Source organism: Thamnophis elegans, chromosome 9 (assembly GCF_009769535.1).
Source record: "Thamnophis elegans isolate rThaEle1 chromosome 9, rThaEle1.pri, whole genome shotgun sequence".
NCBI classification, from domain to species: Eukaryota; Metazoa; Chordata; class Lepidosauria; order Squamata; family Colubridae; genus Thamnophis; species Thamnophis elegans.
Window position 1 is genome coordinate 57,152,410 of NC_045549.1, and position 24,126 is coordinate 57,176,535.

The window sequence follows — 24,126 nt, forward strand, 5'->3', positions numbered from 1 at the left end:
AAGCTTCAGTTGCCGATGTATATCTTCTCGCCTGCCTGGATGAACTAGAAGAGGGGAAACGAACTAGAAGAGGGGGAGGCCTGTTTCCCCTCTTCTAGTTCATCCAGGCCCCCGGAGATCCGGGCCCTGGTAGAAATCAGCTTGCAGAACTGTTGGGCCATTCCGACCCCGAAGCGGAGTGACACGCTGCTTTAAAGCCCACTGCTTCCCAACCCGCAGAGGGCCATTCCTTCCCTCCACATCTCAGGGTCCCGACAGGAGAGGAGCTCTCCTGCTTTGCGCTGGTGCCCTTTGCGCGCTGCAGGAAGGAAGAAGAGATCGCGGGGTTCAGCTCTGAGGCCAGCGGAACACTGAACCGTTGGGGCCATTAACTAACAAGATGCCCAGTCGGGGCAGAAGTCAGACAAGCTCACGTTGTGTGGATGCCAATGCTACCAGTTGATTGTCAGGAAGGTTCTGGAAGAAGCTTCTTGGATGAAAAGCTAAACGTCTTCAAGGAAAAACAAAGTATAGTTGACTTTTGAAAAAAAAAAGCACCTTTGGGACAATAATGACCTGGATGACTGAGAATCTCCGATTGAAGCTGCTGCAGGAACTCAGCCCACCCACCTCTATATCCTCCATCATCAGACCTCTCTAGGATGTCTACGGACTGATCGAGCTCCCTTCCCGCTCTTCAGAACGGAACCTGCATAACTCTCTATGCAGAAGAGTGTCAATTAAGCGTAATGGGTCCCAGTTCCAAATCACTGCAATCACGTCAGAGCATTTGCCTCCTGACTCTCTTGGTCTCGGGAAAGAAGGAGCAGCTTGGCCCCGATCTAGGTCCGGGAAGGAGGAGGGTGAAGCGCCTCGCTCAGCCTTGGCTGGTTTCTTCACGTCAACCGCGGCCGGGATGGTTATGATCACCCTAAACTTGATTTTAAAAAGGAAGGAAGAAATAACTGAGCAAAGAAATCAATAAAGCCTCTATCCCATTGCAGCTGGGTGTTTTTTTGCTCGACCATCCTCTGGAGCAGTGGTTCCCAAACTTGGCAACTTTAAGACTTGTGGACTTCAGAGCTGGCTGGAGAATTCTGGGAGTTGAAGTCCACAAGTCTTAAAGTTGCCAAGTTTGGGAACCAGTCTGGAGGAAAAGAGCTTATGCGGAGGGCGTGGGAGAGAAGGCTGATCTTAATCACGCAAGGTCTATTTTGCCGTCTGAGTCCTAGCGGACGTGGGGAAGCGAGCCTGACCTTATTTTCCTTTCCTTGAGCGCCACTTTTGAGTACCCTCCCCAAAACGCAGCTCCTCTTCTGGGTCCAAAAGCAAGAGGGCTCGAAAAACGCTCCAGTAAAAGTTACAATGTCTGAGCAGTCGCCCAGGCTCAGCTCCCGTGGACTTGACAGCGACATGCCCACCACTCGCTTCCCTCACTTGTTGAAAGAGTTCATTTTCTGGGTCAGCACATTGCGCCGATCAGAGGCGTTGAATTCACGTGGCACATGAATTACCCCAAGACGTAACCCAGAAAAATGAACTCTTTTTGTACGCGGGATAAGCGAGTGGTGAGAATGTCGCTGCCAAGCCCGCGGGGAAGTTGCGCCGAGAGAGGAGGCAGCCGCTGCGCCTGCACGCTCCTCGAGGGCCGCTCGGCCTTAGCCGAGCCTCGCCAAGCACCTGCAGGCTCCCAAAGGCGGCCCCGCGTCGCCCTGTGCAATGAAGGCTGGAGGAGAGGCTCGGGGCCGAGCGTCCCCTCTCCAGCCACCTCCATCGCTGCCGCCGCCTCCCTCTCAGGGAAGCCCAGCTCTTTTCCGGGAAGCGTCGGGCCGAGGCTGGAGCTACATGAGAGCGACCGGGGAGTAGTGCCTCTCTTCGCCGGGCAGCGAGCAAGGCTCTTGCTGTAAATGCCGGCAGCAAGAAGCCATAACCGCCGCCATCCGTTGCCTATCCTGGTCGCCTTCTGCGCGACAACGGCAGGACCACATAGCCTCCCTCTTCCTCGGGCAGTAGCTTTGCTCGGGCCGGGCGGCCTGGCGAACCCCACGGAGTATCTTTGGTATTTCCTCGGACTCGCAAGTTCTTGCTTTCCAGGGCGCGGCTAAGGCATTATTCACACTGCACTAAGACATGACTTGTTTGCCTCGGATTATCAGTAAACTTTGGTTAATGATAGCTCAAAGTGATTATACTCAGGTTACATACTAGTTGACACACTGTATTAAATAAACCACGGCTTAATGTGTTGCATTAGGATTTAGGTATACTAAAAAAATGTTTTGCTTAGCAGTGGTTTATGTTATGTCACATATTGGGTGAAACAGATATAAAAAGGCCACGGAGGTAAAAATATTTACCTGGAAGTAGATCACATCTCAAGGCAGTGAATTGCAGGTACTCTGGTGGGAATGAAGATGAAGAATCTTTCCGCAGAAAGACAGGTGCTGATTGCAGAAGAGGTAAGGGTGAAGTGATGAGTAGTTTAGCAGGGTAGACAGCTGTTGATCCTTATGCAGGATGTCCAGAGGTCTGATACCTAATGAAGATTCTGATATCTCTTTTTCTATCTTTGGGCACTAGAAAAATAGGACACCTTATCTTTATGTTACTTAGTAGCAGTAATATTTATGTCCCTTGAATACTACAAGGGAATGCTGAGCAAGGTTTCTGAGGCTGGAGATGCAAATTCCTGTCCCTTTGGTGGACTCTCTTCTGGGATGATGATTCCTGCTGTACCTTGAAAGCAGTGGTGAAATTCATTTTTTTTTAAACTACTGGTTCTGTGGGCGTAGCTTGGTGGGAATGTCAGGGGAAGGATATTACAAAATTTGCATTCCCACCCCACTCTGGGACCAGCCGGAGGTGGTATTTGCCGGTTCTCTGAACTACTCAAAATTTCCGCTACCGGTTCTCCAGAACCTGCTGAATTTCACTCCTGCTTGAAAGGCCATATACAAAAATAGTCTTGGAAGAAGGGGGTGAGTGGAGAGGACATTGATCTGTTTTTCAATTGAACTGTACAGCTTATACAGTATGTTATATTAAAGATGAAAAGAATTCTGAAGTGATGTACAATGCCATGCAAAAATGTTAGGCAGTTGTTACAAAAATGCTGTAGATTAAAAATGTTTTCAGAAATAAAAATATTAATACTTTATTTTTAATTAACAAAATGGAAAGTAAATAAGAGAAATCCAAATCAAATCAATATTTGGTGTGATCACCCTTCATCTTCAAAACAGCATCAAAGTCAAAGATTTTGTAGGTGTATGATTAACCATTATACCAAGCAGGTGCTAATGATAATCAATTTCATCTGTAGGTTGAAACATAGTCAACTGAAACAGAAATAGCTGTATAGGGGTCTTAAAATTGAGTGAGGAATAGCTAAACTTTGCTCTAAAGTGAGATTGTGGAAGTTAATTTCATGTCACAGGTCATACACCACGACCAAACGGTTCCACCACAAAACCGCGGATGACAAAATCGCGGTCGACGAAAGCGCGTATGTGACGTCATCACAGCGCGACGGAAAAGATCGAAAAATGTAAAAATAAAGCGAAAACCTTACCCTAACCCCCCCAAACCTAACCCTAAACCTAACCCTTAACCTAACCCTAAACCTAACCCTAAACCTAACCCTTAACCTAACGAAAAACCTAACACTAACCCTTAACCTAATGCTAAACATAACGCTAACGCTCTAAACCTAACCCTAACCCTTAACCTAACCCTAACCCTAACCCTTAACCTAACGCTTACCTTTATGTGAATCGGCTTGCTGTAATTTAATTTTTATTTCAATTTTTCAATCTTTTTCGTCGCGTTGTGATGACGTCACATACGCGATTTCGTCGACCGCGCTTTTGTGGAACGCGGTTTTGACGGGTCACGGACCAAACAGCACAGAACAAGGTCTTTCCCAGGCAAAGATTACAAAGTAGACTGGCATTTCAAGACATGCTGTTCAAGCTCTTTTGAAGAAGCACAACGAAACGGGCATCATTGAAGACCATAGACAGAGGGGTCAGCCAAGGAAAAATAATGCAGCAGATGAAAGACACATCATGCATACTTCCCTTTGACATAAGATGTCCACTACTGCATTCAGCACAGAACTGAGGGAAACCAGTGGGACCCAGGGTCACCCATCTACTATCCAGAGAAGTCTGGCCAGAAGTGGCCATACATCTGATTTGGAAACAAGGCTAAGTGACTCAGCTATGTGCAAAAACAGGAACTGGGGTGCAGAAAAATGGCAGGAGGTGCTCAGGACTGATGAGTCAAAATTTGAAATGTTTGGCTGTAGCATGAGGAAGTTTGTTTGTCACATTTGGGGCTGCATTTCTACAAATGGAGGTGGAGATTTGGTCAGGATCAATGGTGTCCTCAATGCTGAGAAATACAGGCAGATACCTATCATGCCATACCATGAGAGCTGTTTGAAACTGTGGAACTGGCATCTAACTTAGCTGTCTGGCAGTGTGCATTTCAGCGGCAAAATGTTCAGGGCCATCTCTGAACTCTTAGGCATCCCATTGGTGGAGTGAGCAAGCAGCAGCTGTTTGAAACTCAGCTGTTCCAGTATGGTGGAGACCGGCTGGAAGTGACTTGCCCCACAGACACAAAGAGAGGTTCTACAGTGGAATTCAAAGAAGTCACATTCATTGCTCATGAGGATTTGGAAAAGAAGAAAGACTTGGAGAGAATTGTGGCCAATGGAGGGACAGTGGGCATAACAATTGGGGCTGCTTAAGAGGAGAGTTAAGAGCCGGGAATGTGCGAGGTCTGCTCCTAGGGTGACAGCCTTGGTAGGGGGCTTGAGTGGGATCTGGGTTGAGAGGTTTTGTGTAAGTGGTCCCCCTCTGAGTGGTGAGAGGGACCAGTTGGGACAGTGTGCTTGTTGCAAGCAGGAGGGTTGGAGAAGGGGTGTCCTTGGTGCTGAGAGCTTTTGCTATAACACCATGGGAACTCCCTCCCTCATCCATGTCTGGGAGTATGAATGTAAATGATTGGAGAGGGGTGCCAGAGCCCTTGGCTCTTCAAGGAAGGGGGATGGAAGAGGAAACATTTATCTTGGGGAACATAGGATAGGATCAGAGTGGTGACAGGCAGGAGATGCTATGGGGGGGCAGAGGGCAGGCCATTACAGGGGAAGATACCCCCAATGTGAAATATTGGTGGTGTGTTCTGGCTCCCCGAAGTCATTCCCAGTCCTTGGACAGCATACCCCATGCCCCCATTCTGAATGCCAGGTCAGTTAATAATATAGATCCTCTTGTTTTAAGATCTTACTGAGGCGCGAGCTGATCTGGAGTATATTACTGAGACCTGGCTGACTCCAGAAGGGATATATGTCTAGGTGGGTTTCAGGTTTGGCACTAGCCAAGACCCCAGGGCAGGGGAGGTAGGATGTCAGTGATTATCAGAGTGTCTCTTTTGGCTTTCAGGAGTCTTGCTCCACAAGGTTCTGGTTGTGAGATCCTGTTTCTGAAATTAGGCTGATGAGATAAGATGGGATCGTTGCTAGTATACCATTCTCCCTGCTGTGTAGCAAACTCCCTGCCTGAGCTGCTGGAGGCCCTGTTGGGCTGGCAGTGGAGTTCCCAAGACTTATGGTTCTGGGGAACTTCAATCTGCCATCTCTGCAGGCAGCCTCAGAAGCAGTCCAACTCAGTAGAGTGGTCACACACCAGATGTAATCTTCTTGTCAGAACAATGACAATATAACCTGGTGGGGAAATTAAGATTATCTCCCTTGTCATGATCAGATCACGCCCTGGTGTCCATCCCTGAAGCCCTCTCTGCAGAGAGGCTGGATTCATTTGAATGGTCTACCTCCAGTAACTGATAGACCGTGATGGGTTCTAGAGGAAATTGAGGGATATCCTGGAGGTGTTGCTGCATGGTCCTGCTGAAGCCGTGGTGGCAATCTGGAATCTAAGGATGGCTGTGGCTTTGGGCAGGATTACACCCATGCGGCGTCTCTTGACTCATCATTACTGATCCTCCCCGTGATTCAGAGGAGTTACAGGTTCTAAAAAGGGCCAAGACATGCGTAGAGCACAGCTGGAGGAAGACAAAGGATGATTCTGATCGGACAAGACAGGAGCCAATATTAAGGCCTACCTTGTGGTGGTAAGAGTGGCGAAACAGTATCTCAAAGTGCCATCCAGCAGCCCTGTTTCAGGTTTCCTGTTCCCTCCTGGATTTGGAGGCTCAGGCGATTTGAGCCCGGGCACAGGAGTTTGTTCAACAACTGATCTACAAAGTCCTCAGACCTGTTGCCAGTTGGATTCCATCCATGGAGATGCCCAGGCAGAGGTCTTGCCCTGTTATCTGGGAACAGTTGGGTCCTTTTTTAATTGAAAGACTTTTGACTATGTAAACTAGGGGACTTCAACCCCTGGTCTGTGGACCAGCACCAATCTGCGACATGACAGCAAGTCGGCCACAGAAACAAGCAAAATCCACCAACAAGGTGCAGGCAGCACACGAAACCATGCTCCCTTCCAGTCTGTGGAAATGAGATTAGCTTACCTGCCTTCTGACGAATTTGTGTGATGTCATAGTAGAAGCAATATGTAGGAAAACAAAGTCTCCCCTTATTTATTTACTGTAATACTATTGGGGGAGGAGGTATAAAGGAGATCATAGTTCTAATCTTCACAATACATGGCTTCATCAGAAACAAAATAAAACAGAGGCTTTGATTTACAGATAATTATTGAGAATGCCTTGGACCACAAGAAGAACTGATCATTCAGTTCTTTCAATATTACATGAAATAAAGCTGGCCTGTTTATTAGCAATACTAATAATAAAACTGAAAAAAATAGATATTTTGAACATATTGTAAATTGTATGAGAGCAAAAATCATGGAAGAAGACCCTGAGTCTTGGAAAAACCAAAAGCTACTGGAAATGAAGGCAATCAAAGCCAAAGTGGCCAGATATTACTACTTACAGACAAGTATGATCTTATAAGAACCCAAAGATGCAGCTACTGGCAGGCAAACGTGATGGAATGATGTCTTTCAAGTCACACAGGATTCAAAGGGAATGAATGACAAGGAACAAAAAGCGCATGCACTAAAATAAACCCTCTCCTGAAAATAAGCCCTCCCCGAAAATATTGCAACACAGCAGCAGCCATGAGGTGACCACGCTCGCTGCCTCCTGCAACTCAAAAATAATAACACCTCCCTTAAAATAAGGCTAAGTGCTTAAGTGCTAGACCTCCTGAACTCTATGAATGGTTTTTATTTTATTTCTTTATTTTATCTCTTTCAAACCATATTATTATACATCATATTTTGAAATTAAAATGTTACACCTGGAGTAAAGAAAAATTATTGTATTCATGCATCAGAAGGGTTGCAGGACACACCTCTTAGAACCCATCAGTCTATGCATTTAACAGAAATCAGAGTCTTGTCTCTCTCAGAGACTGTCCAACTGCCCCCTCAGTCAGGCTACGACTCCCAGTTCTCCAGTCAGTGGAGAATAGGCTTTGATGGGTTTCCTTATTAGTGTGGTATATAAGGGTCATATGAACTCGATATGTTTACTCTGTGAAGTTCACATTGTGAGAGCATCTGATTAGAATTGTGTATCTGACCCAGAGTGTAGTTTTAAAAACAGCAGTAGCTTGAAAACAGCAGTAGTTCATACTTGTGTGATTGCAATTTTACTTTTAGGATGTCTGCTTTAGTTAAATGAAACACTTGTTTTACAGCTATTTTTCATGGTACTCTTTTTAAGTTTGAATATTGTCCTATTTGTATACAGACTGCAACTTTACATATACAGATTGCTTGTCTAGAGCAGGGGTGCCTGTAAATAGGTCTGTGCATGCACAGAACATTAAAAATGTCCCCCACAAAAAATGTGGCAGCAACCGGGGAACCAGTTCAGGGGCATGACGAGGCTGCCATCCCTTACAGGTTCAGTGACCCAGTGGCAATTTCTACTACCAGTTTGCCCAAACTGGTGCGAAATGGTAGCAACCCATCTCTGAGGCACATTAATGAAAGCAAAAGAAAGAGAATCCTCTCTAGTTCACAGTAAATGTAAGTAGTAAAGAAGAAGAAAATAGCATGTACCAGATATAAGAACAGTGGAAATATGGCTTATATATATATAAGGAGAAATATAAAGGAGAAAAACTATGTAATTACTAAAATAAAAAAGGCAAATTATTATATTAAGGGAGACCTGGTTATAGCAAACTATCAAAACAAATACATCTATCTGTTCAGTCTTCTCAGAAATAGATGCCAAAACAAAATGTAACAAAAATAAGCTAGAGGATCATAATAGTCCTAGCAGGGGAGGTTCTTTTCCTGGGTTTTTAGAAGTGTGGGAGCTAGCCTGCTTAAAGCTGAATAATGCAATGATCCAGATATTATTCATCCCAGAGTTCTGAGGGAACTTCTAGGTGTGCTTGCTGGACCAGTAACTGATCTGTTTAACCAGTCTCTTCTAACAAGTCTGCCAAACAACTAATATTGTACCTATCCACAAGAAGGCGGCTAGGGAAGAAGTTGGAAACTTAGACTGGTGAGCTTAAAATCTGTAGTAGTAAAGTTAATGGAATCACTCCTAAAAAAAAGGATTAACGAGCTCATTAAAAAGTTGCACAGGGTAGGGCTTAACCACTGGGTGATTCAGTGGATAGGAAGTTGGTTCAGGGATCGATCCCAGTGTGTAACTGTTATTGAAGCACGATTTGAACCAGAGACCAATCACAAGCAATGTACCACAAGGCTCAGTCCTAGATCCTGTTCTGTTCAATGTGCATGTAAGTGGTAAAAGAGAAGGATTATTAGATAAGGTTAGTCTTTTTGCTGAGGACACAAAGGTGTATAATAGAGTTGCTGGGGGTATGCATAACATGAAAACGAGTGGTAAAAAATGTGAAAACTACACTTCAATGTTTCCAAATGTCAATATCATGCATTTTGGGGGAAAAAAAAATCCTCTGGCAGAATATAGTATTGGGGGTACAGAGCAACAGAAGAAAAAGATTTAGGAGGGGTGTGGCTAACGTTGTGGCAAGACAACGCATCCCTTGGGAGTTCCTGGGGGAGAGTGTTGAATCCTACTGCCAGGATGGTCCATTCGGACCGGAATCGCCTCGTAGGGATGGGGAAGAAAAGGGCGCGTTCTGTAGATCTTAGGGAGCCCTGATTATCTCAGATAAGGCTCGCAAACTCAACAGAATGGAAACAACAGCCATCACATGCTGGACCAAAGCTGGGGCAGCTACAGAAGGGAAGCATTAAAGAGAGAGACTGTCAGTGTGATCAATCTGAGTGAGAGATTTCCAACTTACATTTTATTGGAAACAGAATTAAGAGTCCCTCCTGGGAAATAGCTAGTGAAAGTGGGACTCCAAGAAGAAGATGGATTTGTTTCCTCCCCCCCCCCCGTGCAGCGGCAAGAAGAGCCTTTGTGAGCTATTCTTAAAACAGGAAGTGAGATTGGAGGAACTTTTAGAAAGAGTGAAAATACCTTAAAAGCTAAACTGGATATCCTAAACATATTATTGGACTGTAGAAAAGTATTGAATTTTCCCAATACTTGGATAAGCTGAATTGCCTTCTGTTCCTATTTTATTTTGCTTTATTTTTGTTTAAAGACCAAAGACTGAACCGAATATACTGTTGGAAAGAGAAGGCTAGGAGGATAGAGTGAGTAGCAGAGCCAGAGTGTCATCTACTGGCAGAGGTTGGCAGTTGAGATTGGGAGCCACAGCTGTAGCTGCAGAGTCAGCCTTGAGAAAATGTGTAAAGAAAGATAAGCGGCCACTAGAAATAATTTTGGTAATACAAGTTGGTGTGATTGGAAACTGAAAATTAAGATAGAGAGTGTAAGCTTGAAACGTATTATTAAATAGCTTAGCTCTTGAAACTCAAAGGGAATATAGACAGTAAAAGACTTTATTTTTCTTTATTTTATTTTTATTTTTTCTCTGGTTCTGGGAACTTTTTTTCTTTTTTTCTTTTCTTAAAGAAATAAAAAACAATTGGATTTGATGGGCCTAAATGGATTACAATTTATTGACATATTATTCCTTTTGGCTGGATATTAAAGAATTAGGGTTGGAAGAACCTGAAGACAACAAGAAACAACATAGAAGTGGGGTCAAGAGATTGAAATTTTGGAACCCTTGGATTTTTGGATTATAAGTGATTTGTGATTTTTTCTTTTGGTTTTTTTTGTCTATTCTCTTGCTTTTTTGTATTACAATTGGAGATTTTTTTTTCTTTTTTCCCCTTTGTGGTGGATTATAAATATTAAAAAGATTTTAAAAGACTCAAGATGTAGAAAACAGCATCGGCACCATCATCAACAATTTCTTCAGCAGCCTCAAGGCCCTCTGGACAGAAGACCTTGGCCACACTAGATCAACAAGATAGCAGTGGACTTAGCAGTGGACTTATATACCGCTTCATAGGCCTTTCAGGCCTCTCTAAGCGGTTTACAGAGAGTCAGCATATTGCCCCCAACAATCTGGGTCCTCATTTTACCCACCTCGGAAGGATGGAAGGCTGAGTCAACCCTGAGCCGGTGAGATTTGAACCGCTGACCTGCTGATCTAGCAGTAGCCTGCAGTGCTGCATTTAACCACTGCGCCACCTTGGCTCCTATAGAGAAAGTGAATGCAATGCAGTCAGAATTGAAAGAAATAATTCAATGCTCCATGAGGATTTTAAAGAAGTGAAAGAAAAAATAGGGAAAGTGGATGATAAATTAGAGAAAGTAGAACATAAAATAGAGAAAGTCCAACAAATGATGGCAAATAATGAACGTATACAGAAAGTAGAAAAAAAGTTGAACACACAGAGAAAAAAGTAAATGAAGTTGATGATTGACTTACACTGGCAGATAAAAATAAGAAAGAATAATAATTTCACTCAAAATAGATTGGGCTGACTATTATCTGCGATTTCAGAATATAGAGGAAGAAAAAGGAGAAAATCTAGCAGAAATAATGGCAGAGTTACTGACAGGAGCCCTAGAGATGGTCAAACAAAAACTTTTGGGAAATATTGATGAGATATTTAGAGTCAACACTAGATGTGCAGCGAGATACAAACTTCCCAGAGAGGTCCATGTGAGATTTACAAAAAACCCAATGAAGACAGAAGTTTTAAGAGTGAGAGATGAACCTTTAAAATACAAGAAGGAAATTGTAATATTAAAACAGGTTCTGAGGAGAGTAAGAGAAATGAGGAGAGTATACCAGTTCTTAACAAGACAACTAATCAAGCCTGGAGTAAATTTCAGATGGCTGATTCCAGAGGGAATATTGGTGATTGGATGGAGCAAAGACACAGACTGGGTTCCAAAGAGAAAGCAGAACAATTTTATGAACAATATTTTGGACCGCAAGAGGAAATGAGAATAAGTGATAAAGAGCCAAGACAACAAGAAGGAGGGATGGAAGATAAGGACATACAAAAAGAAAAAGAAGATGAAAGAGACCGGGAGGAAGTAATGCTAAGAGAAGGAGCAAGAGCAAAAGAACCAAGAGAGATAAGAACGACTAGAGCAACAAAACCTATCTATAAATAACCATGGAAGAAGACTTTAAATTAATGTCGATCAATATAAATGGACTGAATTCGGAGATAAAAAGGAAAAATATTTTCCATAGATTAGAAAAATTAAAATTAGACATAACTTGTTTGCAAGAAGTATACATAAAAAACAACATATGAAAGTATTGGAATATCCTAAAATTGGGAAATTATATACTGTTTTATCACTACAAAATAAAAGGGGAATAGCTTTGAATATAAAAGAAACAATAAATGCCAAACAAGTTTTTACAGATGAGTAAGGAAGAATTTTGATGGTAGAAATAATGATGAATGATAAATTGATACTTTTGGTAGCAATCTATGCACCAGATATCAACCAAGAGGATTTCTATACAGCACTCCATTAAAAAAATAACAGAATTGGAACATGAAAATATTTGTATCCTGGGAGCCTTTAATGCAATTGTAAATATGGAAATAGACTAAAAAACTAGAAAAGTAAATAAAAAAGCAAGGAAAACACTCCCTAAAGTCTTTTCAAGAATGGTGGAAGAACTAGCTATTCAAGATGTTTGGCATGAAATGAATCCCAAAGAAAACCAATATTCATTTTACTCAAACAGACATATGTCTTGGTGAAAGGTAGATATATGATATGGATGACAGCAGAATTGAAAGCCAATGTACAAGAAATAAGTATTGAAATAAGCAAAGGGGCATATCATAATCCAATTAAACATATGGAAAGGACAAAAAAGAGCATTGAGATGGACAGTGAACCAAGAAATATTAAAAGAAAAGGAATGTATTTAATTTATGGAAAGAGAACTAGATTTTTTTCTTCAAAGAGAATAGAAAAGAAGAAACATCACTACAAAATGTATGGGACACATCCAAGGCATATGTTAGAGGATTAGTTATAACATACAAAGAGAAGTAGAACAGAAAGAAGAAACAAAATCAAAGAATATTAGAAGAAGAATATAAGGCTTTAGAGATAGAATTACAAAATGAGCCACAAAAAAATGGAAATAATCAAATGGACTTAATGAAACATAAAATGAGATTAATGGATAAAGAATAATTAGCACACAAAATTAAAAGTGTTAAACATTTTTTTTGAAAATGCTAACAAACCAGGAAGACGGTTGGCATACCAGTTAAAAAAAGAGAAAAAGAGAGAAATTGATAGATAAATTAATGGACAATGAAGGGGAAATTCACTACCAAAATAAGAGAAAAAGAAAGTGATTTAGAACTATTAGAAGTTTATGAGCAAAACTTAATATCAGAAGATAAAATAAAACAATATTCAGAAAAGGCGGAAATACCTAAAATATCTGAAACAGTTAAAGCATCAGTAGAAGAACATACAGGTGAAACTCGAAAAATTAGAATATTGTGCAAAAGTTCATTTATTTCAATAATGCAACTTAAAAGGTGAAACTAATGAGATAGACCCATTACATACAAAGCAAGATAGCTGAAGCCGTGATTTGTCATAATTGTGATGATTATGGCTTACAGCTCATGAAAACCCCAAATCCACAATCTCAGAAAATTAGAATATTACATGCAATCAATAAAACAAGGATTGTACATAGAACAATATCGGACCTCTGAAAAATATAAGCATGCATATGCTTAGGCATGGAGGAACTCAGTACTTGGTTTGGGCTCCTTTCGCAGCAATCACAGCCTCAATACGGCATGGCATGGAAGCTATCAGCCTGTGGCTGAGCTGTTATGGAAGACCAGGATGCTGCAATAGCGACCTTCAGGTCTTCTGCACTGTTCGGTCTCATGTCTCTCATCTTTCTCTTGGCAATGCCCCATAAATTCTCTAGGGGGATCAGGTCAGGCGAGTTTGCTGGCCAATCTTGAATACTTTGGAGTATTATGAAGCACATCCAGAGAAGCAAATGGTCTTCTTAGATGCACAGAAAGCATTTGACAATGTGAATTGGCAATTGATGTTAGCACAGTTAAAAAAGATAAGATTTGGGGGAGAGATTTGTTGAAATGCATAAGGGCGATATACCATAAGTAAACCACAAAAGTGATGGTAAATGGAGATATGACTGAGAAAGTTAGTATTAAGAAAGATACAAGACAAGGATACCCTCTGTCTCCATTATTATTTATATGACATTGTAAGTACTGAATAGAAATATTAGTCAAGACCTAGAGATAAAAGGCATGGAGGAACAATAAAAATTGCAGGTGTTTGCAGATGATGAAGCCTTTATTTTCGAAGAGCCATTAACAACAGGGCCCAAATTAATAGAAAAAATAGAAAAATATGGAGAAGTGGCAGGTTTGAAAATAAATAAAGAGAAAACTAAGATTTTAGTTGAAAATCTCAGAGATAAGTAAAAAAGAGAATTAATAAAGAGGGTAGACATTCAGATAGTAAAGAAAGTTAAATATTTAGGGATCCAGTTGACAGCAAGATGTGTAATAATTAAGGAAGATAATTACTATAAATTGTTGAAGCAAATCCAAGTAGATCTGGAAAAATGGAAGAATCTAAAATTATCTTTGGTAGGAAGAATAGCAACTATTAAAATGAATATACTGCCAGGATTATTGTATCTATTCCAGAGAATTCCGTTAAAATTGGAAAAGAAATATTTTGAGGAACTTAATAAAATAATACATAAGTATATTTGGCAAGGGAAGAAAAGCAAGAATTGGTCTAAAAATGATGCGATGTAATAAATAGAGGAGGCTTTGCACTACCAAACTGGGAATTGTACTATCAGGCGACAGTACTGATATAGATGGATGACATGGATGAAAGAGTGGATTGTACTGAGGAATATAAGATTATTGATGTTGGAAGGACACAATTTACAACTGGGCTGGCACGCATTCTTATGGTATGGGAAAAATAAGATACATGAATATTTTCAGAGACATTATATAAGGAATGCATTATTATTGGTGTGGGAGAAAATTAAAGAACAACATTATTTGAGGATACTGGTTGGCTTTCAACAATGGAAGCATTGATTCACCCAAATATTATTAATATGGGAAACATTGTCAGATATAAAGATATCTTGAATGAAGAAGGGGGACTTAAAATGAAAGAAAAGAGTGAGCAAATGATTGATATAATGTGGTATTCTCATGTGCAGATACAGTCTAGATATGAGAAAGATGCTAAATTACAGGGTTTTACAAAGAATTAACGGTTAGATGAAATCTTAACAGGAACAGAAAAAAGGTTAATAAAGACATTGTATAATTACTTATTGGGCATAAAACTGGAAGAGGAACAAGTAAAAGAGACAATGATAGCATGGGTGAAAAACTTTGGCTATACGATAGAATTAGATAAATGGTAGAAATTGTGGGACAGGCATTATAAATTAACAATGTCAACTGCATATAAAGAGAATTTGTATAAGATGTTTTACAGAAGGCATCTACCACTACTGAGGTTGGCAAAGATGTTTAAGATAATTCAACTAAATGTTGGAAGTTCCACCAAATACCTGGATCTTACTATCACACATGGTGGACATGTGGAGAAGCAAAGAAATATTGGACAAAAATTAAGATATGGTTGGAAGAGATGACACAACAATGTATTGAGTTGAAACCAGAAACATTTCTGCTAGCAATTCTACCTGAAATTTATAATAAAGATAATGTATATTTAATCATTCATGTATTAACCACAGCTAGAATTGTATTTGAACAACATTGGAAAAGTGTAGATTCCTATTGAAGAGAAGATGATAAGGAAAATATTACAATGTGCAGAAATGAATAGATTTAAGGGGGAAGAGCAAACCAAATATTATATGATTTGGGAAATATTTTACCAATGGCTGGAGAATAAAAAAGGACTTTGAAATGAATGAGGCTAGAAAATAAGTAGAAAATATATTAAGATAGAGATATAAATAAGATGAAAATGTTAGTATGTGTATGATGAGAATAATGATGTTTAATGTTAATATGGTACTATCACTAGAAGATATAAAGAAGAAAAATTGAGTGTTTTAAACTGTTTAAATGTTCAATATATTATAGTATTAAGTCTAGGGAAATAATGATAATATGAATGTGAAAGATGTGGCAAATGAGGAACCATGTTGCACAGAGATGTTTGTACCCAGACGACACATTGCATAAGGAAAGATGGAATGTTTGTTTTTGTAATTGAAAAATAAAAAATTATTTATAAAAAGAAAGAAAAGGATTTAGGTGTGCTCATAGCAGATGACTGCAAAATGAATAAACATTGTGGCTGTGAAGGCAAACAAAATTCTGGGATGCATCACTAGAGAGATCACCAACAGGAAAAAAAGGAGGTCCTAATCCTGTTATGTAGGGCTTTAGTCAAATTCCATTTGAATACTATAAAGTTCTAGAGACCTCACTCAAAAAAAGGTATTTATAAGATTGAGATACCCAGAGAGATTGGAGTAACTGAATAAGTACAGCATGGACAGAAAGGAAAAAAAAAGGGTGTGTGTGACATAATTCAGGAGCCTGTGGCGCAGTGGTTAAATGCAGCACTGCAGGCTACTTCAGCTGACTGCAGTTCAGCAGTTCGGCTGTTCAAATCCCACCAGGCTCAAGGTTGACTCAGCCTTCCATCCTTCCGAGGTGGGTAAAATGAGGACCCGGATTGTTGTTGGGGGCAATATGCTGACTCTGTAAACCGCTTAGAGAGGGCTGAAAGCCCTATGAAGCGGTATATAAGTCTAACTATTGCTAACTATTGCTATAATTGAAACCTTTAAATATATTGTGTGAATAAGATTCTAGAAGGCAGTATTTTCAATATTAAGCAAAAATCAAGAACATGGGAGCATAACCTCAAACTGAGAAGCTAAAACATAATGTTAGAAAGTATTCACAGAAACGATAGTGGAAGCTTGGAATCAACTTCTGGCAGAGATAGTGAGTTACTCATCAATAGTTGAGCTTAAACATATTTGGGATAAAAACATGTCTTTTATCGACAAAAATTTAAAAAGTAAAATAAAAATTACAAATAAAAATAATTAAAAACCAATATTTTTTTTAAAAAAACCCAAAGGGCAGAATGGATGGACCACTAGGTCGTTTTTCTGTTGTCAATTATCTGTTTCAAATGCAGCTGCTCTACCTGGCCCTAGACAGAATACAAACGGTTCTGAATTGTTTCAAGCGTCCCAACGTTAAGGTGCATGAGATGTGCGGCTATATCATTTCCCCCCCCAGAAATACAGTAATTCACGTCGGTTTCTTCCACATGCATTCAAGGTATTGGTTTCCCACGGACCGGCCAAAGTCGCCGCGCACACTGCGCAAGTGAAGGGGCGTGTCTTTACCACCCGTTACCCCGCCCCCGGTGGCCATAGGCAGTATATGGGATCCAGTTATTTTTGTGGGACAAACCATCGATGTAGAGAGGGGGGACTGATCACGGGCAGCCGCGGTTCATTTTTCTCCTAATTGCTTCCTCTGCACCGCGTTCCGTGGCCGTTCCTCTTCCGCAGCGCCGCCGCTTCCCTCCCCATCGGCTTGCTGGAGCGTTGGTCCAGTCCAACGGCTCCTGGGCAACAGAATGGACAAGATGGCGGCGGTGCGGCGGTCTTTGGGGCCCCTCTGAAGGTGACTTCCTGCACTGGATTGCGGGCGATGTCGGACTCGGAGTCGGAGGATGAAGGCGCCAACAGGCAGCTCAAGTTCGTGTTGTTGGGCGATGGCGCCTCCGGCAAGGTCAGTCCAGAGAGCGAGGAGGGTGCGGGTCCCCAGGGGCGTATCGGTGTGGGTGTGCGTGTAGACACACCACGGCCACAGAACCCCTAGTAAAAATGTTTGAATCCCACCACCACCACCTTCTTGGGGACGGTTGTCAGGGATTAGGCGGGGTGGAAAGGGAAATTGCTAATCTCATAAACATCTTGGAGGGACGATTAAATTAATCTGTTTGGAAAGGATGTTCATGATGAAGTATTCCCCCTCTAATGAAATTAGGGAACCGTTTCCTCCTTTAAGTGGTATACTGTAATTCCAACATATGTGTTCAATGAGAGCTGGCCCTGTGATGTAAATGCTGTTCTAATTTATGTTGCAATAAAATAGCTCTTTCAGTGCCTTGAAATAACAGTATTCTGGATTTGAAATCTGTGAAGGTGTTGCAAGTTATTCCTTGAAATGAATAAAACGTCGGCCTAGCAACAATACAGCATTGTTGGCTTTATTTTTCTGATTCTGTTTCAAGTATCTGCTGAATAGGATTCCTCTGATTTGTAAACGTGCCAATTGTTGTAAACATTGTTTTGCCGGGTGCAGAAAGGTAGGTAGACTAGTAGAGGACTATTGCCATAGTCTCCAATGAAGGAGGCTGACCTTAGTGGGCACATACATTGTGAGAGAAGCCTGTTTTGACCAACATTTCAATTTGGCTTTTCTATCACAACAGAGAACCCTTGTTATTAGGCAACATAAAAGCACCATCAATAAAGCATGGTATAGCATATTTGCATTCTTTATCACAGTTTATCATTTCAACAGTTGCCATAATTTCAGTAATAAAAGTCTTTGCATATCATATGCACAAATAAATGGCTATGGAATGAGACAACTCACCATGGCCATCTCGCTGTGGCCAACTCGCTATTGGACAAGTCCTTGTGGAAAATCCACATGGGATAACTCAATGCGATAAATACTATCCACTACTGTTTCTTGTACATTATTTCTATTGACAAAAATGGAAATAATGTAGAAGAAACAATGGCAGATAACATTCAGTTGAATTATCCCATATGGATTGTTCCGTGGCAAGATGGCTGCAACAAGTTGGTCATGGCGAGTTGTCCTAGACCCCTGCCTAGGACCAAACCCTAAACCCTCGGGCATGTCTCCCAAGAGGGAACTACTCCCATCTAGTGTCATCCAGTCCCTTACAAATGAGGGGACCCTTGTTAATACACTTGGTGTTCATCAGCAACAGCCAAAGGCCTGGGCCTCCAAAGGTCAACTATTCAGCATCTGGTGTGAGCTTGGAACCCCAGAACATACCACTGTTATTAAGTATCAGGAACCTCTTCACCTGTAAAGGCCTGCCCTATGGCTCCTGTTTCTTCCCCTACCCATGACTACCTGGATTGGTTCTCTCACTCTAAACCAGGGCTGTCAAACTCCTGGCCAACAGGCCGGATGCATCATATTCTGGCCACGTCCATGCCCGTTTAGCAAAGGGGAAAAAAGTTGTGATGTGTGTTGTGACATCGCCGTGATGACGTGAGTTTGACACTCCTCTAAACTTTGTGAGGTGGTCTTCTATTCCCAACCCTGACCTCCCTCCTTCCTGCACTGTCAACCCTGTCATTCTGTCAATCATACTGATTCACCTCAATCATTCAATGGGTAGGTGGGAGGATGGATACTCCTGGCACCTTGGGGTCCTTGAACTCCTGTGCGCTCCCCCTCCCCCAAATTGCCAAAGTTGCTTCCTGTCAGTCCTAGAGGCTGTTTCTACCAATGTCTGGCCACATCCTTCATGTTATCGCTTTAAACTGTTCAGTGTTTATTTCATCTGTACTTAGTCCTTTTCTATAAGACAGCTAGAACACTTTGGTTCCTGAATATATTCTCTTTGTATGAATATTTTTTTCCTCTACTTTTGTTTATGAAGAATTTTACTCTAATAATTCCCTCTTCCTTTTAATCTCATTTGCTTATACTAGAGGTCTGTAAATTATCTGACTTACATTAGAGTAGCCATACATTTTCCTGTAAATTTTCAGATTAAAAAAAATCTTTTAAATATTTTTCCAATTTAACTGATTTAATTCTTAATTTAAATAGTTATTATATTTTTAAATAATGACTTTTACAAAGATTAGTGGTGGTTTACAGTTAAAAATGAAATAATTAAACATCAATAAATAACAACACAAATAGTCCTATTAGCATTATTATAATAAAGACTCACTATTAAAACTATTATTATTAGGTCTACTGATGTTCAGATTTTAACCTCAAATGGATCCACAATCTGTGAGCTGAGACCCACTACTGGATCATGGGCTTTTTGCAACCGGGCTGCGTAAATGCAGGCCCACTTGTACGAGCAGCGTGTGCCAGTCCTTGCAGCCCCACTCATGCAGAGGAGTGGGGGCACCAGTGCTCACACCCCCACTTGTATGAGCGTGGGCATCAGTGCTCGCAGCCCTACTTGTGCAAGTTGTGTGCTTGCCCACCGCTCACTCAAAGCTGTGTGCACTGCACCTCGCACAAAACCACCCCCTCCACCATGCTGGGCCAACACAGACAGCTTGGGGAATGTTGCTCTAAAAGGTCTTTTTGAATTTGTTTTTTCTATAGCTTTTCTGAAGCTAGGAGTAATTATGTCACCGGGATTGCCAGTGCAAGGCTATTCCAGAGGTTCAGTGCAACGTTTGAAAAGCACAGGTCTCTTGTTCTCCCAAGTTTCTACTGTAGGGAAGAGGTTCATTATTTATACTGTGGATATGTGTCCTGGATGGGGAATCACTTTCAAGCAGACAGTCCCTCCCAGTCCTGAGTGCCAAATAGATTTTGTAGGTTAAAATCAGATTTTATGCCCAGACGTTTATTCCAGCCAATGCAGAGCCTACTTACTGGCTGCACTACGTTTTGCATCTTATGAAAACTTAGTTGGGTTCCATGAGAGAATAAAGCTTAAAAAAGGTCACAGAGCGCAGTGCGGGAGGCCATGGCAGTGCTGTGCAAAGGAGAAAGAGCAGGGCCTGTCAGCTGACATTCAGAAGTCCTCCATTCCCTTTGGCTTTTGTTCTCATGCAGACCTATTATTCTGTAAGAGTCCCAGAGGCAGGCAAAAATAATGTTTTTTAAGCTAACAGGTTATATGACCTGAACATCTTTGAAAACCTTTAGTCAAGAGGGCTTCCAAATCTCTGGGGAGTAGTTCCTCATCCAGAGTCACCACTGGTCAGCTGCAGCTATGTGCTTTGTCCGCCTGAGGCGGTCCTGCAGCTGTGTCTCAACTGATCCATGCTCATCCAATTGATCATCTGCTTGCTCCCCCTGCGACTGCTCCACCACATTTGGTCTTGCTGATCCCATCTCGGGGTCACTGGCTGCCTCCATGTGTGCTGTACCTCCTCCCTGATGTGCCTGGGATCGGCTCATCCTCCAAGCTGGTGTTCGAAGAGGCATTTAGAGAAGCGTCCAAGGAGGCCATCATCACAAGTGTTTCCTCCATTTCATTTGGAGTAAGAGTGTGCACTTGGATATCATCTATTTGAATGGACAGGATTCTTTTATTGGGTTTATTAGTTATATCCTTTTTGAGTATTAATGCCATTCCATTCTTTCATATGATCCCAAATTTTGAATACAATCATTTAAAATGATTTCCCATTTCAGCCTACCTAAACATTCAGTTTAATATACTTCATTTCCTATTTTATATTTTAATAGTACTTTCAACATTGGTTCATACTTCCTGCTTTCCATATTTTTATTTTATTTTTCATTTTTTCTCATTGATATTCTGTAAGGCAACAAGAAACAATAGAATAATATATCTCAACATTCAGCGATAGGTTACATCATAGTTAATTTATAAATAGAAGAGTTATTCACATAATTTTTATAATCTTTCCTGATCCAATAAGAATTTTGAGAACTCTTATTATTAAATGTTTCAATAACAGCAGTTGTAATGGAACCTGCCCATTATGGTTGAAAGTCGTGATGGCAAGATGGCCTTGCTTAACTATAATTATCTCATCCCTGCTCTCTTTGATGCAGTCATTAAATAACTCTACATTGTCATTAAACGGAACACAAGGTGTCTTGGATGAGGGGAGACTTGGGGAGGCCTGCCACACCCCTGGTCCAAAAAGGAGACAGACAAGCAACAAAAAGTTTTGCAAAGGCAAAAATATCTTTGGGGGAAGAGCCCAGTTAGAGTAGGGCCCATGCTTGAGTGGCTTCCATATAACCTATGTGTTTGGCTGTGAGAAGCCCTGATGGATTTGTGAAACATCAATGAGGAAGTTTAGTGATTCATTCACTGATGGCATTTATGCCATGCTCGTGGACTAGATCTCTGTGGTGATTAGTTAGCAGTCAAGAGTCTGCAGGCCTCTACTGGGTTTTGGTAATCTTTTTATTAATAAAAATAGTCTGAGGAAGACAGCAGCTTCAGGATGAGTGTCTCAAAACATTTCCCATGCTTTACCTCCTCTCTCCGCCGCAAACCCATATGTTTTCAATAAAGAAAACAGTCTCCCCACACAAAAGCTTAAAAGATACCTAATCAGTTTATTGATAAGGAAGATAAATGTTGATTTTATAAAAAATGAATAGTAGTTAGCAATTTTCTGATAGGACTATATACTTTTTGGAGTGAAACATGATTGATCAGAATGAATAATCTTCCCTATAACTAATATGATTGGCTTAAATTATAAATGATATAATTTAAATATGTAATTATATAAATTATAAAATAGTTCAATAAATAATTGATTATCAAGATTAAAAAAAATGGGCATATAAGAAGAAATTTCTAATGGGTCTTTTTACCTGGTTTGGTAAACAGGATAGAACAGTGCCAGCATAAGGGAAGACAATTTTCCTGATATAGTACATGGCTTAATGTCAAAAATTCTAGTATAAGAATATCCAAATGCCTTACAGAATTTGACTGGTAACTCATCAGGGTCTGGAGTTGCTAATGGAAAATCTTAAAAAATATATTCAGCTTTTGATTGTGAAATCTCAAGTATTGAAGTATTGAGCATCCATTAAAAATAATTATGGACAATTCAGTTTGTTGAGATGTTAGTTGATTTTTTCCCCTCTTGCATGTTTTCAGAAGTGTATAACTCCATAAACATCTCTAAAGAATTTATACTAATATTTTTAGTATTAGTTATAATATGACTTTCGGCATTTGTTATTCCATTATAGATCTTTCACTTTTTAAAACTTATTTGCCAGTAAACTTGAATATTATTGTCAGATTCTTGTATTTTTTAAAAGATTAAAATATGGGTTGATATTTGGTGAATTTCTTGTCAGATTCTTGTATTTTAAGATTAAAATATGGGTTGATCCCCTCCCCCCCCGGATATTTTGATTGGAAATGTCCTTGTAAACCTAGGAATTCTTTCAGTACTGACACTTTCAATGAATAAGTGTCTTTACTCTTGTCTGTTTACATCATCAGCTCCAGGTCTGTTTGTGAAAGTTCAGTGTCTGTCCAGTATGTTCTGACCTTTGACATCCACAGTTGTTGTTTCAGCTGTGTCCATGAGGTGTTCTTGATCATACAGTGCCGCTTTCCAAGTTTGATTGGAAGTTTGTTGTGTTGGTTTGGTTCGCTTTCTTCATATCTGCTATGTCCCACTTGCCCTTCTTCCCATTTGCTCATACTAGCAAGGGTTACCTTAGTTCATCCCACCATCACTGAGCCCTCCCACCTAGTCTGAGCAGAAGTCTACCAAGAAAGAAGTTTTATAAAACTCAAAAGTAAAACTTTACTGAAGAAGGAAGTCTGAACTCCTTTTCTAATGGTAGAAAAGTGAAGAGTAAGTAATTGCCAATGGTATATTCCTTAGCTTGGGTGCAATTCAGAATGTTATTACTTGTAAACTTCACCTCCATTTTGATCATTAGGTACCTGTATATGGAAATTGGAAAAATATGTATTTAGAATTACAGCAGGAAATAATGGCTTGCCAACTGATAATGTAATTTAGTTTGATAATAATACATCAGATATTTTTTTTCTATGTGCTATGCATGGGTTTATTTCTAGAAATATAAATCAAACAATGTATATGTATACATATATTTTCAGTACAAATTCAAAATAGAGATATTTGGAAATATTTTACTGTGGGTAGGTGAAACACTGAAGACAAAAAGAAGCCTGAAGAAAACTATGCAAAAAGACAGTGATTGTAGGTCAGTTAATTAAATGAAGGGCAGGAATAGAAATGTTGGTGTGATTCATTGTTTTAGGAACTTTAGCCTAGAGCTAGTTCAGTCTAGTATTGAAGGCACTAGGCTAGAAACTAGGCATGGAAAACACATGGGTGACTTAGGCCCAGTTCCTCTCTCTCAATCTAACTTATCTCACAGGGTTGTTATTTCATATATAAAGTTTTTTATTTTTTCATTTTCATAACAAATAACCACATGTATACTATTACGTAACCAACATCATATTATATTGTTAAATGTTTACATCAATTTGTCTTACCATCAACTCCCAGAAACAATTATTGGCTCTTCTGCTCTCCTTATACCATATTTGTACCCTATCCATCACTTTCTTCTCCCTCTCTCCTTCTCCTCCCTACCTCCTTTCTTCCTTCGGTCGTCCTTCTCTACTTCCCCTTCCTCTCTCCTTCTTCTCTCTCCCCTTTCCATTCTTCTTTTCTCTCCTCCTCTCCTCTCTCTGCCCTCTCTCCTATCCCTCTCCTTCCCTCTCTCCTCTACTTCACACTCTTCATCTCATTTACTTGGTGTATTTCAGCCTCTGAGTGAGCTCCATTTTATGTTAATGGTATTTATAATTCCTTTTCAATATACATATTTAATTTTAACATATATCTTC

General features: G+C 40.4%; 1 protein-coding gene across 2 annotated transcripts in view; it reads left to right on the plus strand.

Annotated features, from left to right (window-relative positions):
* Positions 1-16,951: 16,951 nt before the first annotated feature.
* RAB28 (RAB28, member RAS oncogene family) overlaps positions 16,952-24,126 on the plus strand; it is an 83,865-nt gene continuing 76,690 nt past the window's right edge. The window contains exon 1 of one of the 2 annotated variants that reach the window (XM_032223894.1): positions 16,952-17,258. In XM_032223894.1, the coding sequence (XP_032079785.1) occupies positions 17,178-17,258 (81 nt within the window). In that variant the 5' untranslated portion in view covers positions 16,952-17,177. The remainder of the gene's footprint in view (positions 17,259-24,126) is intronic. The other variant, XM_032223893.1, reaches the window with a different exon arrangement.